The 18,905-nt window shown below is 50.7% G+C and overlaps 1 protein-coding gene across 2 annotated transcripts in view; it reads right to left on the bottom strand.

Annotated features, from left to right (window-relative positions):
• Positions 1-16,513: 16,513 nt before the first annotated feature.
• The window catches only part of KCNQ4 (potassium voltage-gated channel subfamily Q member 4), a 52,554-nt gene continuing 50,162 nt past the window's right edge, over positions 16,514-18,905 (bottom strand). For both annotated transcript variants that reach the window (XM_044237948.1, XM_044237949.1), the window contains one exon: positions 16,514-18,881. In XM_044237948.1, the coding sequence (XP_044093883.1) occupies positions 18,669-18,881 (213 nt within the window). In that variant the 3' untranslated portion in view covers positions 16,514-18,668. The remainder of the gene's footprint in view (positions 18,882-18,905) is intronic.

The raw sequence follows: 18,905 nt of genomic DNA, 5'->3' as shown, positions 1-18,905 counted from the left end.
TCTGGAGAGGAACACTGGCTGGGCTTCACTCTAATGCCAAGCTTGTTCGTTAACAGGACTCTTCTGTCCAGCCTGTGAGATCATTCAGGGTACACCGTCGGCGTTGGCTCTGGAGCTCCCAGGATAGGCATGGAGTGGATCACAGGAGGTGTTTGGCAAATGAATAAAGGTTTCCCTTAAGAAAATGAGGCTTTCTGGGACAGGATGGGGAGGAAGGACAGATAGGCTTCTGGAAAGGAACTGCCCTGAGCTGGGCTCAGAATGGCAAATGTTTGCCCCAGCTTTGCCCAAAACCCAGAGAAAAAAACCAGGGAACTAGATTGGGATAGGAGGGTCTGGCCCTTGTCTGGACACTGTCCTGATTCCCTTCTCTATGAGCTTCAGTTTTATCACTAGTAAAATGGGGTTAATATCTCTGCCCTGCTAAGGCAGTAAGCCTCACACAGTAAGTGAAAAGCAAATTCAGGGATGGGTTAACAAGCAGCTGGTTAACATGAAGTGCTCTCCATATGGAAGGGATTACAATGAAAACTCAACACCTGCTACTTTGTAGCATCAAGGCAGGGTGGAAGGGGGTGTATAGAAGGAATCCAGCTGCTGAGCTATTTCCAGCCCACAATCCTTCCCAGCCAGGCTCCTGACAAGTTGGACAGCAGACAGGCAGACCGAATAGAAGGTAAGGCTTGAGCAGTCCATCACCCGGATCCCCAAATCCCTGATACCCTATGGAGGATTCTTTGGAGGATGAAACGTCCTTCCTGGCAGCATAAAGAAATCTGTATTCTGACAGCCTCGGGATCCAGTTCCAGAAGCAGCTCTTACTAGCTGCCTGACCTCAACCAAGTCACCTTACCTTCTGAGACTTGGTTCTTGGGCGGGGGTCCCACCACCTTCCAGTGGATCTGTGTGTATCTTTCACCTCTTCCCCAGGGCTACTTCCTAAAGCCACCTTGGGCTTGTGGATTTCACTCCCATACCCAGCCTGGGTCTTTGGGGTTAAAAGTCAGGCTCCCTCAAGGTTAGGAACTGAGTTGTGGCACAGAGAAGATATTTTTCAACCGTTTTTTCCTTTCTTTTCAGATGAAAGTTTCCCCAGGCCGAAGTCCATCATTTTGAATGCTCTTTTCAAGGGTGACTGGATTTCATCACAAGGTAGTTTTTTTCCCCCCCAAGACTTCTCTTAAATCATGTACAAAACGGAAATGCTAATAGCACCTCCCCACAGAGCTGCTGTGGAGATGAAACAAGTCAACTCCTATGAGTGGTTTAGAACAGTGTAGTTTCTAGCTTTTCCTCCCTGCGCCTGGGCTTTTCAGGGATACCTTTATATTCAAGTCTTCAGAAAGACTAATTGTAACCAGCTAGCATGGGGTTACTCCAACAGGCACCCTGTTGCAGGTGCCCCCTGCCCCCAAGGAAGCAGAGTCTGTTGTTGTTCAGTGCGCAAGGAGTTTATCAGGGACGGCCCTAAGGCTCAGCCACTGTGGACGGGAAGGGCTGGAGCAGAACAGACAGAAGAGCCTTGGCCAGCCTCATGGGGTCTTCTGGGGGTGGCTGCCACCTCAGGGCACTGCCAGGGGACGGCTGTCCGCCGGCAGCACCCGCACCGGCTAGGACAAGTCACAGAAGGGGGTCTGGGCGGCACAGCGCCCATCACAGGCACAGGTGGGGACACGCGAGGCGAGCAGCATGAGTCCTAACAGTGAGAGCCTCCTTAAAGTTGTATTCCACATGTTGCTCCTTTGTCCCAGGCCTGATTAGTACCTTCCCTTATAGAGGGAGGGAAAAAAAAATCTTTGTAGGGAATATCTTACACACCACCTACAGGGGTTGGTATGATGAGACTCTGCATGAGTACCTGGTACCTGGTAGAAATAAATGAGAGTCGCTGTCACCATTGTCACCAGGCCAGCTCATCTAAGTGTTCAACCGTCATCTGTTGAATAAATTAAGTGAACTGTCTGATCCTAGTTTTTCCCAGGCAGCTTAGGCGTTCAGCTGATTACAAAATAATCCTCTTGAATTCCTTCATCCCTCCTTGCCCAGCTCTTTATGCCGACCTGCTGTTGGCCGTGCCGGGTCACTGAGTCCCAGTTTGTTGTGTGCCTACTGTGTGCAGGCGTGATGGGACCTAGCAGCACCCAGTAGGTGCTCTTTCTTTTCCAGTCTCTCCTTTAACCGCCACCCAACCCCATAAGTAGCACTCCCATGTACTTTCATCCCCATTTCAGAGGTCAGGGAATTGGGGTTCAGGCAGTGAATTGCTCCTCCGGGTCACACCGCAGGAAGTGCTGGGGTGCCTCAGTTTCTGCACTGAGGGGAGAGTAATCCCCTCAGAGTGCATGCAGGGATTCCAATGGGAGCGGGTATCTGCAAGCACATTGCAAAACAGGGCAGTGCTGCTTGCTTGGGGTGAGCTGGGGGTGTAGAGTCACACATTCCATCCCAGGCAGCTGCTCTGGAGAGAGACCCGCCAGCACACCCTGGGACTTGAGTTGTGGGACAGCCCGGAGGGCACAACGTATAGTCACGTGCCAGGGTTTCTAGGCTGGGGCCGCTAGGCAGCTCAAGGCCTGGGAAGTGCTGAGAGAGGGTGCTGATGGAAGGGTAGGGGTGGGTCCACCTGGGGCGGGGTGAGGGGGTGGGGCAGCATCCGGGTAAAAGCCAAGGCCCAGAGTGTGCTGGGGCAGATAGAGGAAATAAAGCCACTGGGAACTCAGTGTTCTCATCAGTCAAACGGAGACACCACAGGCTTCCTTCAAGGATGAATGAAGGTGACGTCCAGTCCTGACCCCTGGGAGCCGCTCTGATGTCAGGAAGCATGACGACAGGGACAAGGAGAGAGCCTTGACCCGGCCTGCTTCCAGGCACCTTTCCACCCTCCATTCCAGCCACCTATTGAGGCTCCTTAAGCCTCAATACTTCACCTGTGTGCTTTCCTTGACCTGAAAGTCTCCCTCTAGGGCCTTTTCCACCAGCAAAGGGCCTATTTCAGCATGTGTCAGGGTTAAGGAGGACTGTTTCTCCCAGACTGTGAGGTTCTGAAGTCAGAACCCGATTCATCGCTGGCCATCTCCGCCCCACGTGGGGCTCTGAGCAGGTATTAGGATGCCCTAGAGGGACTGCTTCCTGGCCCCCGGCTTGGGAAAGAGGGCCCAAGCCAGGGACAAGATGAAGTTGGGAGCACTAACGCCGGCTCAACCATGAACTTGTGACCTGAGTCACGTTATTTGAGTGCTCTAACTTCAGTAGGTGGAGGACCACATTCCCCACCCCTCCCACCTTGCCAACTTGGGGAGGCAGTGAGGCTGGACTGAGGGAGGAGGGCAGGAAGATGCAATGCTTCCCCGGCACATGGTAGACCAGCACAGTGCATGTCTTCCTCGGGCCTCACAGCAGCTCCGGAAGGCGGCTGCAGTCACTGGCCTCATTCTAGTCCATTGGCTTCCTTCTCCGCAGCTGAGGCAAGGGATCGAGCCATCTACTCACCAATACACAGGACTCTTGGGAATAGATTGTTCTCATTTGTAGGATGAGGGCTGTTGGACCTCAATAAGCATGAAGTCTAGTTATGCCCCACAGAGCTGGAGTGAGGCAGGGACAGGACCGGGAGTCCTACGCAGCTGGTGAGAGGGTGGTATCCAGACGGACTTGCTCCTCTGCCCCTTCCTAGTGAACAACCCCAGGTATGGGCCATGCTATCAGATTGGCACACCCAGGCATCAGAACCCCCTTGGCACCCAGCCTACCCTGGTTTGGCAGAGAATATAAGTCAAGTATTGCTTGTTTTTAAAACAAAAACTCTGTTTTCAATCAAAAGTAATATGCATGAGAGGCAAAAAATTTCAAACCATTTAGGAGGTATAAAGTGAAAATTCAAAGACCTTCCAGGTTCTTGCACACACGTACACACAATGTGTACATTTACGTATATTATACACATGTATATTCCTTTTTCACCTAGATAGGATCATACAATTTTATAGAATTGGATTTTTCCAATTAATGTATTTTAGAAATCTTCCCTTGTCAGTAAATGTGGCTCCTACCTTATTCTTTTTTTTTTTTTTTAAAGATTTTATTTATTTGACAGAGAGAGATCACAAGCAGGCTGAGAGGCAGGCAGAGAGAGAGGAGGAAGCAGGCTCCCTGCCGAGCAGAGAGCCCGATGCGGGCCTCGATCCCAGGACCCTGAGATCATGACCTGAGCCGAAGGCAGCGGCTTAACCCACTGAGCCACCCTTATTCTTTTTAATGACTGCCTTGTGCATAATCTACTTAAACAGGTCTCCTGTCCATGGAAATTGAGGTCCTTTGCTGAATTCCACTGTTATTAAATAATTCTATGGGGAGCATCCTTGTGTGTTTACCCTTGAACACTTGTGGGAGTATCTCTGTAGAATGGATTTCTAGAAGGGGTGTTACTGGATCAGAAGATACAAGCAAATAAAACTGTGAGAGCCCAAGAGTTCTCAAAGTGGCTGCTCCCACTCACCTTCCCACCAGCACTGTGACCTAGCTCAGCCCCTTGACCACACACTGGACATAAGCAATGTCTTTCATTGTTACCTCCCTGAATTAAAAGAAAAAAAAATGTTATTTCATTTGTATTTTTTTGATTATCAATAACAATATTGTCTATTTGTATTTCTTCTCCTAAAAATTGCTTGTTCATGCTCTCGCCCGTGTTTCTGTTGGGCTGTTTTTCTTTTTGTTACTGAGTTAGAAGAGTTCATGATATATCATGAAGAGCAAACCTTTGTCTTTTGTGAATGTTGCAGTCATTCTCTCCTGATCTGTTGCTGGCCATTTGACTTTGTTTAAGTTATCTTTTGCCTTTTGGGGTTGTTAATTTTTAGATCATTAAATCTCTCCATTTTTTTTTTTTTATCCCTCAAGAGCTTCTGGATTTTTTAAAAGATTTTTTTTATTTATTTGACAAGAGAGAGAGATATCAAGAGAGGGAACACAAGCAAGAAAAGTGGGAGAGGGAGGAGGAAGCTTCGAGGAGGAGGCTTCCCACCGAGCAGGGTGCCTGATGTGGAGTTCAATCCCAGGATCCTGGGATTATGACCTGACCCAAGGGCAGAAGCCTAACTACTGAGCCACCCAGGCATCCGAGTTTCTGGATTTAAATTAAGGGCAGGAGCGCTCTGGTCCTCCTCAGAGATAGTCGGAGAACACAGGCAGAGTTGTGGTTCTGCCGGGGCCCTGCAGGCAGAGAGCAAGGTCAACCATCTGGCCACAGCGGCTGAGGGATGAGCCCAGGTCCCAGGGTCATTCAGACCTGAATTAAAATTCTGGCTTCAGACTACATACATGACATCAGGCAAAGCCAAGCCACTTTACCACTGTGAGTTTCTGTGTTTGTTTTCCTCTCTAATCTAAAACACGTATAAACAGACACCCGACCGGTCAGAGTACATGAGCTAGATAGAGGCTGACCTCTGTGTGCTCAGCACAGTGCCTGGCCCAAGGCAAGTTCCCTGTATGTGATTGCTGGGGCCAGTGTGAGTACAATGGGTCTTGAGGAAACAAGAGCTGAAAACCGTGTCCAGAACAGAAGGGCGGTGTGGGGACAGTGACTTCAAATCATGTCCCATGTAAATGCTGGAAGGATGGGGCTCTTCCATGAGCAGAGGGAGACTCAGAGGCAGGAGTGAACATTTGCTGTTTATGCCTTCCAGAATCCTTAGTTTGGGTAAGTTTGCCTCTTTCTCTGTAGGTGATTTTACTGTAAAATGGTTGTAGAAATCTCAAAAAGTTCTTCAGTTTTCCTATTTCCAACTATTTTGAAATAGCTATGTTTTATCTCTTCCTTTTCTCCTCCTCCTCATCTTCACATCAAAGTCTTTCAGATTTTCAGCTAAACACATGCCCTAACCACATGAGCTGTCTGCTTGTGAGGTCACTGAGCATTGACTCCTAATGTGTCACCTAATTCTCCCAGTGATCTGACTTAGTACATTACTTACTATTCCAGGCTACACAGAGGCAGGGAAACTGAGGCTCATGGAGGTGAAGGGAATTGCCTACTGCCACGCAGCTAGTAATTTATTGAATTTAATGTACTTACGATAGCACATATAATAAGAGCTATGTAAGTGTTAAGCCAGCTGCTGTAGGTAGGGAATCAGAACCATTTTTAAGTGGCTTAAAGAGCAGAAAATATTTCTTTCTAGTTTTACTCATTCAGAGCCAGATTGCTTCCTTCTTGATGCTCTGCTGTTCATGACCCCAATCTCATGAGCCAGGATGACTGCTCAAAGTCCAGACTGGCTCTTTTGTTTCTTAGGGTTGGGTTTTGGGGGGTTGGGTAATTTTGTAGATTGATTGATTGATTGATTGATTGATTTTTGCAGCGGTGGAGGGTTGTCTTTGTGGCGTGGAACCTGAGTCACAGACGTCTCCATGCCCAGCTCTCAGGAAGACTATAGCAAGGAAATAAGTACAACCAATGTTGCCCAGATGCCCATGTTACTTCTACCCAGAATATCTTGACAGTTTATTCACAGGACCATGTCTAGCTGCAGGGAAGACTGAGGAATATGCTTTTTCTATTGGTATGGAAGACAGGAAGCATGGGTGTGGATGGACAACCAGCAGCAGGTGATAGGAATGAGTGGCCCAACTGAGATTAGAGCTCAGTTCCCATGCCCCAGGATGCTTGGTGGGGGCGGGAAAGACGTCAGAAGATGAGTATGAAGAGAACTGTTGGGACTGGGAAGAGTTAGTGTTAATCACCACTGTGAATGTGCAGGTAATTCACTTCCTTTCCTTGAGTCTCAGTTTCCTTATCTGTGAAATGGGGTTGATGACGGTACTTACCATGGGTTGCGGCTGTGAAGACACTTTCCGGAAGTTTATGACACATACTAGGTGCTCACATGGTGGAATGGATGGAGTAGAATTGGACATAAGCACATGAAAGAAGAAAATCCCAGAGGAGGTGACAGTGTGTCCAATGGCCAGGTGACGTGAACGAATAAGGCTTGATTAGGGAGGGCAGTACACTGGTGTGTTGGCATGTTGCTGGGTGGTCAGCCAAGCAAGTGACATACTTGAAGGAGGCAAGGCCCAAAGAGGGATGGCCCTGGAATGGCAGGCTGAGGAGCTTGAACTTGATCCTGTGGGTAATGGGGGAGGAGCGTGGAGTCTTTGTGCAGCAAGAAAAAGAGATAGGTTTGTATTTTGGAATGACCCCTCTGCTGTGAGTAGAACAAATTCAGGAGGGGCACCCTGGAGAAATGGAGGCCACTGAGAAAGATGTTACCACTATTCAAGGAGACAGGAGGGCCCCAGGACAAGCAGTGGCAAGGGTGGTGTACCTGGGAGAGATGGTGAAGACAGAAGGAATGAGCCTTAAGAGAGATTTGGTTTGAAAAAGCGTGGCACACAACCCTTAACATTGGCATAAATAGACACTCTTGCTGAATGAATTATAGATTTCGGATTATTTAGAATTAGGTGAGTGGCTTCAAGTGACAAAATAACAACGGCTTGCATAAAATAGCCCAGGTAGGTGGTCCAGGGCTGGTGTGACTACCACAGGGTCAACATCTAGGCTCCTCTACCTTATTGCTTCATCACTCGCGGCTTAGACTTCATGGTCCCAAAAGGCCGCTCCGGCCATTATATCAACATTCCAGCCAGAGAGAAGGAAAGAAGGAGGAAGGCACTTCCTGGATGTTCCCCATACCTAACCACAAAAGAGACTCAGAACTGTTGTCTTTATTGAGTGACCATGTGTCTAAATAGAATTTGGGGGTTCTACTACTACTACTACAGAGAAAGTGGGGATGGATATTAGGGGCCAAAGGCAGTCTCAAAAACGGGCTATGAAAGTGGAGGCTACAGAGGAGAGAGGAGCCAGAATGATTCCCAGGAGGGTGACTTCCGGGACAAGGTGACTTCTTCCCGAGATGGGAGCGGGAGGACAAGCAGGTTGGGAGACTAGGATGAGACCAGCATGGGTACATCGGGACATCCGGCGTTGATGGCCAGCTGGAGGCAGGCTGGACAAATGGGCCAAGTGCTCAGCAGTGAGGTCTGCACCAAGAATAATTGTGCTTTGGAGTTGTTAGCATATCAGCAATCACCATCAGAATGGCCATGCAGAGTAATAAAAGAAAGTGGCCAAAGACAGAAGCTTGGGAACGCGAGAGAAGGGAGGGACAGACTGAGAAGCCTCCGGGGAGGTAGGAGGAGAACTGGCAGAGAAGGTGTCATGAAAGCCATGGAAGGAGGTGTGGCCAATAGTGTCTGATGCTGTGGAAAAACCAGACAAAATGAGGGCTGAAAAGAGGCCACTGAGTTTGGCAACCAAGAAGAGAAAACTGACTTTACCAAAGCAGTTTCGGAGGAGTAGAGGGGCCTTAGCAGGTCGGCGGGAGGTGAGAAAAGAGGAAGGGCCAGCGACGACGGTAGGTGGCTTGGTTAGGTCATCTTTTGGACCTCAGTGTTTTCATGGGTCAAATGACCCCCACCTGGGGCTGCTAGGCTGGCTTATCCCCAGGTCTTGACCCAGATAGTGCCAACTGGACATGAGCTGCAATACCGCACTTTGCTCGGGAGGTGGCAGCACCACACTGAGTGACAGAGCCAGGACCCACACGGCCCAGAAATGTATTTTCAGGGAAATGAAGCTTAGCTCCTGAAACAGCAAAGTTTTGGGGGTTTTCGCCATCTTGGAGGAGGGCCTTGAGCAGACAAAACTGAATGGAACTTTGGGTTCCAATCCTGAATGTCACGTACTGGCTGTGTGACCTTGAGTAAATCCTGCTTCCTGGTTCACAAACTGGGGAGGATAACAAGTCACACCCGCATCACGGTCACTGGGCATCTCCAGGTGAGTGTGGTAGCATCTGGTGGCCTTGCAGACAGATTCGAGGCAGGGGTGGGTCGTGGGCACGCTCAGAAGCAGAGGGAGGGGACCCCGACCAGATGTGGCCAGGGGGACGCCTGTGGTCACACAAGGACTGGATGGAGCAGTGGTTTGGAAGTCGGGAAAGCTGGGCTCAGACTCTGTGGATGAGGGAACTGAGGCTCGCAGAGAGGAGAAATGACTTTTCCACGCTCATACCCCTCAAACGGGCAAAGGCATCAAAACCAACATTTGGGAAAAAAATTTTATTTTTAAAATATTTTCAAGGCATTGAAATTGTATCATGGGAAAACCATAACTCGGTGGGACTTCTTTGCTACTTGGGTTTGTGTTTTCTATACTTACAACTTCTGAAGGTGTCCGTCTCCTCTGGTCCCTGTTTAACCCGCACATTCTGGGAGAGGCCCTGCGTCTGATCTTTCCTCTCAGGGATGACACAGGGCACGTTCGGGACCTGAGAGGAGGAAGAGGACCCAAGGACAAACCAGGAGTCAAGAAACTTGGGCTCAGCCCTAGGCTCCACTCTATAGATTATCGGGTCTCAGTTTCCCCATCTGAAAAATACGACTGTTCGACCAGCCAGCCCTGGGATCCTCGGCAGCTCTGACTTTTTATGAAGGCTCTTGCTTCTCCTTGAGCTTCCCTGACCACTCCTCCTAAAATTGCCTCCCTTCAATGCTGCCACTTTCCTATTTCCGTTTTCTTGTCTTCAGAACACTTAGCACTCTCTGAAATTATCTTGTTTGGCTTTTGTTTAATTTCTTTTCTGTCTAGACAGTAATCTACTGTCTAGTCCATGTGAGGAGGGACTTGGTGAGTTTGGGAGAGCCACAGTGACCTTGGCATCTAAAAGAGTGCTTGGCCGTAGCTGAGATGAACAAACAATTGTGGAATAAATGAGTGAAGGGCAGAGAACACAGCCCCTTACTCTCTGAGGCGAGTCCTGGAGTCTCCATTTCACAAGCCCATGAACTGCTCAGCCCTGCCACACCTCTCTCTCTTCCGGGCATGCTGGTCCTAACAAATGGTCCTTCATGGTGGGGTGTCCTACCCCCAAAGTCCAGCCTCCTTCCTGACTCCAGGCTGGGGCTACAACACCAAGCCAAGGGCTTTACTGACGCCTTGTGGCCACGGAGACACAGAACAGGGCCTGAGAGGATTCCTGGCAGGGCGATGGTCAATCCAAGTGGCCCTGCTCCCTCCCTGCCTGCAAACCAGCACTGATCCATCACCTGTGCTCCTAGGCTGGGGGTGGCGGGGTGGAGGATGGTGATGACTGCAGACAAGAAGCAGATGTGCTTCTTGCCCGCCAGGAGCTGAAGGGACAGCTCGGGCAGGGGTGATAGGGAATGGGTCCTAAGGTCCAGGAGAGGAGCTAGGGGAGAGTCTAGAGGGAGGAAGGGCAAGAGGTAAGGGCACAACCCACCTGGGTTCTGAGCAAGCAGGGCAGCCTGGGCTTAGGCCTCAAGATCCTCCTCCCAGGGGGTCTGTTTTCCAGCAACCTTCCTCCTTTCTTCCAGGAAGTCCTCCATGTCTCTCACCCACTGTGTGGGCAAGAAGGAAGAGGAAGAGAAGGAGGGGGAGGAGGAGGAGAACTGAAAAGGACAGGGAAGGAGGAGAAGGAGAAGAAGGAGGAGGACAAGGAGAGGGAGGAGGGAGAAGAGGAGGAGGAGGAGGGGCTGGGGAAGAGGAAGAGGAGAAGGTGGTGAAGAGGAAGAGGAAAAGAAGGAAGAAGAGGGAGGAGAGGGAGGAAAAGGAGAAGAAGGAGGAGAGGAAGAAGAAGGAGGAGGGAGGGGGAGGAGGGAAGAGGAGAAAGACAGGAGGGAGGGGGAGGAGGAGAAGGAGGAGGGGAAGAGAGAAGGGAGATAAAAAGAAAAAGAGGAAGAGGAGGAGGAAGGCAAAGGGAAGGAGGGGGAGGAAGAGAAGGAGAGGAAGAGGAAGACGAAGAAGAGTCTTTCCACAGAAGCCACTGGGGCAAAAATAAAGGTATGTAAGGGGAGTTTAAAGAATGTTCTGCTTTGTGATACGCGTTGTAAACCTTGGGACTCACTGCTTCCTGTACAATCCACCTTACTAGCTGCTTTAGTCAGGTCTTGCTGTGATAATGCTATGAAACAAGCAAGTCCAAAATCTCAGTGACTTTGATTTTGATACAAAATCAAGTATCATCTCACACTCCTGAGTCTGGAGGTCAATGGCAGTTCAGCTGATATGGGCTGGGTCAAGCTCGACTCCTGACTTCGAGCCTGGTTCAGGGCTGCCCTGCCTGCCTATATTCTGGACTCCGGATGAAGGAACAATAGTTATCTGAGTCTTCTCGTGGCAGAGGGAGGAAGCACCAAGAAGAACTTGCCATGCCTCTTCGGGCCTTACCTTGGAACATGCACACTGTCCTTTTCCCCTGACATTCCACTGGCCAAAGTCAATCCCATGGCCAAGGGCAAAGTCACTGAGGTGGTACAGTGGATGCCGAGATGCTCAGATCCCTTCAGGACCCGTGTACCATTCTCCAGCTGCTGGAGAATGAGAATGGCCCTTGGCCATAGAGAACCACCTCACTCAAAGTCATGCCCTCCTGGGGCAGCTCATGGCCAGTGATCACCCGAAGCGTGGAAACGAAGGCACAATCCTGAAGGGCTACATGAGCTCCAGAGCTCCTGAAGGTCAGCAGATGCCTCCGCTGAAATTGCATCACAGATCAATTTCTCCCTCTGCCCTGTCGTGCCTTCCTGATGTTCCCACAGAGGCATCTCCCCAGAGCACTCCCCAGTGGGCTGCTGTGCACCGCTCCGTCTCAGCATCTGTTTGTAGGAAACCCACTATAAGGCAGGTAGGGAAGTATACTCCGCCCAAAGTAGCCATGGCAACGATGAAGGAAGAAGGACTTTCAGACAAATGATACAGTCTACTACAGTTGTTAAAGAATGCATCAGGGAGACAGATCTGACTTATTTTGTTTGCAGCCAAATGCTGGGCACATGCTCAGTGTGTATGCACTGATTTTTATCTCTCATGGTAAAGTTCCAAATAGGTTAAGTTGTAGCAAAGCTTCTGGGGCTTTAAAAAAAAAAAAAGTCACCCAGTCTGTAACATTGGTTACTGCAGCCCCAGAAATCTCATACACCAGGAGAACAGCTTCCGCAATCCTGTTGCACACACAACAGGTGGAAGGGGGTTAGTGGACCCCTCAACTTCTCAGAGGGAAAGCAAAGTTTCGGTGACTAGAACTGTTCAAAGGACATCAAATAAGCTATCCCAATTGGGAAAGCCTGGGGTCTTTTGATCTGCAAGAGTATAAAAATTGCAACAGGGACGCCTGGGTGGCTCAGTTGGTTAAGCAGCTGCCTTCGGCTCAGGTCATGATCCCAGCGTTCTGGGATCGAGTCCCACATCGGGCTCCTTGCTCGGCAGGGAGCCTGCTTCTCCCTCTGCCTCTGCCTGCCTCTCTGTCTGCCTGTGCTCCCTCTCTCTCTGACAAATAAATAAATAAAATCTTTAAAAAAATTGCAACAGATTCAGAGCAGCCCAGGTGAGCTGAGCAGTTCCAGGCTGCTAGGTACAGCTTCTGAACCAGAGCCTTTAAGAGGCCCTCTGCTTCTGTTTCTGCTTTCTTGTCCCGTGAAGAAGCCTAGTGGAATCTACTGGAGGCTGATAAGCCACATGGAGCGAACGGAATCCATCCTGTCCATGGACCAACCAGGGCGCTGACAGCCTGCGAGCGAGGTCACCTCAGACCATCCAGTCCCAGTCAGGTTGCGACCACGTTAGTGATCCCAGGTGAGACCAGCAGAACCGCTTGACTGAGTCCAGCTTAAATTGTGGACCCACCGAATCAAGAGCAAATAAAATGGTTTGTTGTTTGAAGCTATTAAGATGTAAGGGGAGTTGTTGCATAGCAGTAGATAAATGACACACCACGCTAAAATCGTATCTGCTCTCAAGGCCGTATTTGATGACTGTCTGGGGACTCCCAAGGCCACCTGCAAACCCTCCTTGCTGAACCAGGCAAACTAAGAAGATAAAGAGCGGCGTCTGCATTGGATAATAGCGCATCTGTTTCCCCCAGGGGCCCCATGACCTCGGGGCCAGAACAGGGCCTCCTGCGTCTGTTCGTCCCATGTATTGTGCTGAGCCAGGACCTGACATACAGCAGGTGCTCCAGGACATTTACTCAATTAGTGAAATGCTGTGGGACTTGTCTAGCTTAACAACATCTCCTGCTCGGATTACTGCAGCAGTCTCCAACGGGGAGCACCCAGGCAGGCATGCTCCCTCAAACCCCTCTTCTATCCGAGGAAGAAAACTTTCTAAAATGGAAATCTTTCCTGGTTTAACCCCGGCTCAACATCTTCCGTTGGCTCCCAAATGCCCTCACGGTTAAGTCCTATCTCTTTGGAATGATTTATGGAATCATAAATCTGTAGACCTTGACCTCTGTCTAATTCCAAAGCCCCGCCTTGCATCAGTTTCTCCTTTGCTCTCTGGAACCCCCACAGGGACTTCTGGGGACGGTACCAGCGGTACCTGGTGCCTGGGGACCCTTACCCATGCCATATTCTCTAGCTGGAACATTCACCACCACCCCGTTCCCAAGCCTGGCTTAATCCTACTCACCCTGCAGTACATTCGGTACGGGATCCACACTGCTCTCTTGGCGGTGGCTAATGGTTTGGCCGCATGGTCAGCGACTTAGCGCAGAATTGAAGGATTTAGGTGAACTTCCAGAAATGGCCACAGAGCGTAAAGGTATTTCTGCCCCACTGCAGGGAGGCTCTTGACAACCGGATGGCTAAGACAGCATAGCCCACGGACGCCAGCTGGCCTCCTTCTGCAACTCCTCCTGTGCTTGCCCAACCAGCGTCAGCACAGTGTGGTCATGGCGGCAAGCATGGGGAGCGCTTACAGGTTCAACAGTGTGGACTCGCCCCACCAAAGCTGACCTGGTTGATGCCACCAGCATATGTCCGATCTACCATCCCGGCAGGGACAAATACTGAATACCCAATATATGTTTCTTCTGTAGGGATTCTTCTGGCTGCCCGGTGCCAGATGGTTTCCCTGGGTCCTTCGCATCCTAGAGGGCACAGTGATTTAGCCTCATTAACACAGCCAAAATCTACAGTTCCAGCAATCAATAGCTTCTCTCACTACTACACCAAATAACCCACAGGATTCGTTTCTTGTATTTGCCATGACAAATTACTATAAACTGGGTGACTTAAAGCAACAGAATTTATTGTCTCCTAGTCCTGGAGGACAGATATTCATCATCAGCTTCACGGGGCCTAAATCAAGGCATCCGCAGGGCGGTGTTCCCTCCAGAATGCTAGCAGAGCAGAAAATCGTTCCTTGGCTTTTCCAGCATCCGGTGGCTGTGGGCCTCTGCTGGGGCCACCCTCCTCCAGTCTCTGTTTCTGTCTTCATAGGGCCTCCTCCTCGTCTCTGTGCTGGAGATTTGCCTCTGCCTCTCTCTCTCAAAAGGACATTGACAATTGGATTTAGGGGCCGCTGGATAATCCGGGATTATCTCCCTATGTCAAGATTATTAACTTAATCACATCTACAAAGATCCTTTTTCCTTATAAGGGAAGACTTAAAGGTTCCAGAGATTAGGCTCTGATATCCTTGGGTGGACATTTTTCAGCCTCCTGTGCCCACTCACAAACCTTTTGCTGCTGGGCTCCTCTAGCTTGGAGGTCTTTGTTTGCAAAAGAAGGGAAGAAACAGTTTTCATTGAGTTGGAAGTGGAAACTTCTAACTGGCCATTTTGGACATCTCACGCCACTAAACTAGTAGGCGTAGAAAGAGTTACTCTACCGGCTGTCTGACTGGTCCTCTCCATCAAAGGGGACTTGGGGTGCTGCGGCACAGTAAGGATGGGGAGGGCAATGTCTAGAACCCAGGGATCCTTCGGGTCCCCTCTTAGTACTTCCTAAACAGTAGTAGAAGTTAGCAAAAAGCTTTGGCACCCCAAAGGATCATGAAAGACTCAGACCCTCCAGGATAGATTATTTGGGTCACCTCACCATGTCAAGAACCCCAACTGGCTGATGTCCTGGCTAACGGCAGTTATAGATAAGAGAACTACGAACACACACACACACACACACACACACACACAATTTACCCAATTTACCCAATTAGCAAAATATTTATTTTTTGTATATATACACTTACTCGACTAACAAATACCTATCTATCAACGATGGCACTGGGACCAGTTACCAGAAGGAGGAGTCCTGTACTTACGCATATTTTCTTCCTTGCTTGGTGTGTGTGTGTGTTGTATATTAAGCAATTTGCTTCCTTCTCCCTCCTCCTCCCCTATTATTTTATATAAAGATTGTAAGTGATTGCAAACTTTACAGTTTACTGTTTAGTTGTCGGTGGGCTTGTGACTGAATGAAAGTAATTAACATCATCCACATATGGATTCAGTGGTGAACTTCTGGAGATGGATACATCTGTTAGACGGTGGGACTCTCTGTGCTTCTCCTGTTTGGGGGTTGAGGGTTCATGTCTTCATTTGTATGCAAGGTAGGTTCATCTGATTGGGTGGAAGCTACTCTTGTCATATGGAGGTTCAACTGTGTGTGGAATGATGTGTATGGATACTGAGGGCCCAGAGGGGAGGACTGCGCCAGTTACGAAGCTACTGTCTTAGCATTCCAAACACAGCCTCTATACTCTGCTCTGTGGTCCTGGGGCTGGGACTCTGCAAACCACATTACCTTGGTCAGCTGACCTTGACAATAAGGGGCACTAGGGAAAGGTTGGGAGGCAGGAGGAGTGGAGACTTCCTCCTTCCTTTGCTTGTAAGCTTATCAGTGCAGCATGATGCCAACGGTTGATGCCAGCCTCCAGCTGTTTTCCTGCACTCCCAAACAAGCTTCACTGTATCCCGTAAGAGGTAAGAGAACCAGCCAAACAGAATCCCTCTTCAGATTCTTGAGCCCCAGCACTACAGGACTCCTGTGGGTTCTGCTAACCGCAAGTTCTCCCCCTTTATTCCTGCAAGGATCTCCTCTCATTTATCCTAGTGTTCCTTTTGCCTTTTTTTTTTTAATTTATTTATTTGACAGAAAGGGAGCGATCACAAGCAGGCAGAGAATCAGGCAGAGAGAGAGGGGGCAGCAGCCTCCCTGCTGAGCAGAGAGCCAGATTCGGGGCTTGATCCCAGGACCCTGAGATCATAACCTAAGCCGAAGGCAGAGGCTTAACCTACTGAGCCAACCAGGCGCCCCCTTTTGCTCTTTGAGCACCCCCTTACAGCAGTGCAATCCAGCCTCTTTTGTAAATTCTCTTTGTTGAAAACCTTGCCTAGTTTCTGTTTTCCTAAGTGGACCCTGACTGACACTAACTATTAGCAAACCGGTACTCACTTTTCACTGGGGCCCTAAGCCAAGAGAAAGTAAATGTGTAAGCGCCAGGGGTCACCATGAGAGTTCAGCCTGCGTGAGAGGGAGGCTGAGACAGAAGGCAGATCCCTGACACGTTATGTACCGAGCTCTAGCTGTGCCGGAAACCATTCTACCCTCCTGACAGTTTAGTTATCCGGGCTAACAAGTTCCATTTTCTTTTCTTTTCTTTTTTCTTTTTTTTCTTCTCTTCTCTTCTCCTCCCCTCCCTTCTCTTTTCTCTTCTTCTCTCCTCTTCTCCTGTTTTTTTCTTTTCCTTCCTTCCTTCTTTTTCTTTCCTTAAACTATACTTGGTTAGGTTTTTGTTGTTCAGGACCAAAGAGTGCTGACTAATCCGAATTTCTTCATCCCCACCCCCAGACCACGTACCCCACCCCACCACCACTGAACAGCCAAAAGCAACCACCTCCTACTGAAAACTTTAATGAAACCAATAAGTTAATAAGTTAACAAAGTGAGGTACTTGCATATCCGAGAACTGGGTTGGTGGGGGGGACCTTGATTGTGGAAGGAGGGAGGGCTTCATCCCAAATCTCCTTTGGTCATAGGGTAATCCCATTCTTCTGACCCTCTCCACAGCTCTGTCTCTGAGGGGTTAGAGGGTGGCTCTCTGGGGACAGTGCAGTGCAGGTGAGGAGAGCCAGGACAGGCTCCATCCAGGGCATGATGGTCACATGCAGAGGAGACATTGGGGCAGAGGCTGGGCACCATGGGGCTGCACGAGATCCAGCCCCAGCCCTGGCGCTGGTGCATGCGGGTCCCCAGTCATGAGATGCAGGCTGCTGGGTCGGAGCCCCTCCTCGTTCCCTGGTGCCCCACGGAGGGTCACCATCAGTCTGCTACCCATCCCCCTCCTGCTCCCTGCATTGGCTTCGCAATAGAGGGATAGAGGGGTCGGGATACCAAAGAGGTGCTGGGGGCCTGGCATTGGGCGGGCTTGTGCCAGAATGGAGGGCTGCCAACTGAAATGAAGAGTGAGGTGTAGAAGGAGGGGACACAGTGCCTGTGGGTGCCAGGTGCACAGCTGGGGCCCAACAGATTGGAGCAGCTAGATACATTATTATTCTCTCCAGGAGTGAGAGTCCTAGGAAAGGGGTAGGTCTAGTGGAAGTAGGCCTGGTAACCATCCTGGGGAAGGGCCTGGGGTTTTTCCAGGGCTGTCCAAGCCCCAGGGGCTTAGGCCTGAGTTGTGCTGTAGGGATGCCAGGGAGGGTCCTTGTGGGGCAGCAGAAGCAGAAGTGTAGGCTCCTGGACCAGTGAGAAGTAGAGGTTCTTGAGAAAGGGGAGCAGGTGAAACTCGGAGGTAAGGCCTAGAGAGGCCAGGGGCCACTTCAGAGCTCTCTGTCCTACTCAGATTGAGTGGCAGGCTTCCTCTTAGTGGACGTCACCCTGCAGGGCCAGTCCATTAGCATCAGCTGCAGAACCCTAAGGAAGGCTGACCGGCTGTGTGCACACATCTCCAGGTGTGTGTGAGACTGTGTGTGTCTGTGCACGTGAGAGGCTTTCTGCATGTTGAGGGAAACTTTGTGTGACCATGGGAGCAATGTCCGTGGGAGATTTGGAGGCAAATACAGAAACTTGTGCTGTAAGGTGTCTGGAGGGCCAAGGAGGGGAGTGGACATCTAGCAGGAAGAAGGAGCCCCTGGGAGGGGATACCTGCCAATGGGTAGGGGAGGCAAGGGAGAAACAGGCCCCATGCTGGGTGAGGAGCAGGTGATAAGCCAAAGAACAGGGATGGGGAGCATGACCAAGCAGCCTGAGACCAGCTATTGCTGGGGGCCCATCTCCCAATGAGGGAGGGGCAGAAGGACCCCATAGGGGTCCCCCAAATTGCATATTTAACATAGTTTGCATATATGGTGTCCAGCTGCCTTGTGGCAGGGTCCTATGCTTGTGGGTACCTAGGGGCACCTTGGGCCCACCCCAGAGTGGGGCGGGGACTTGGCGGGAGGGTTTCCCTGCTCTGTCCAAAGGGCGGGCCAGAGACCTCACCTTGCATAGCTGGAAGCTGGGTCAGGGCCCAGGACCCCAGCGCCCCACTCCCACTCCCGGGTCAGTGCCCCTGCCAGGCAGGCCATGTCGAGGCTTGATGGAACGGGCAGGGCACTGGGGGGCCCAGAAGCCGCGGGGCAGCCGCTGCTGCTGCCCTCCGTGTGGCCTGGCATTTCACGCTCCTGAGATGGGGCGGGTCGCTGGCACCCCCATGGCGAATATCTCGCCCACCCAGGCAGCTCAATACTGCGTATGGCCTCTCTCCCCGCAAGGGAGCAAGTTCAAGTAAGAGAGGAGTCCCGAGGCCTCAGAGGGCGGGTCCGACCGCCAGGCCCAGGGGCTGGCCGTGTGCTGCCCCGCCCCTGAAAAGCCCCTCAGTCCATGTTGGTGCTGACCGAGCGGGAGATGCTGAGCGTCTGTGCGGAGACGGAGATGTCCTCGTGGTCCACAGGACTATGGTAGTCGGAGGTGATGTCGGGGTCGAAGAGCGGCACTTGCACGGTGCCCAGGCTGGCCGAGGTGCCCGAGCGCAGGCAGCGCGAGTAGAAGCCCAGCAGCAGGTCCAGCTTGTGTTCGATGGACTGCACCTGGGGACGGGGTGCGGCTGGGGG

This window comes from Neovison vison, chromosome 2 (genome assembly GCF_020171115.1).
Source record: "Neovison vison isolate M4711 chromosome 2, ASM_NN_V1, whole genome shotgun sequence".
NCBI classification, from domain to species: Eukaryota; Metazoa; Chordata; class Mammalia; order Carnivora; family Mustelidae; genus Neogale; species Neogale vison.
This window is presented reverse-complemented; position numbering and strand designations above follow the sequence as displayed.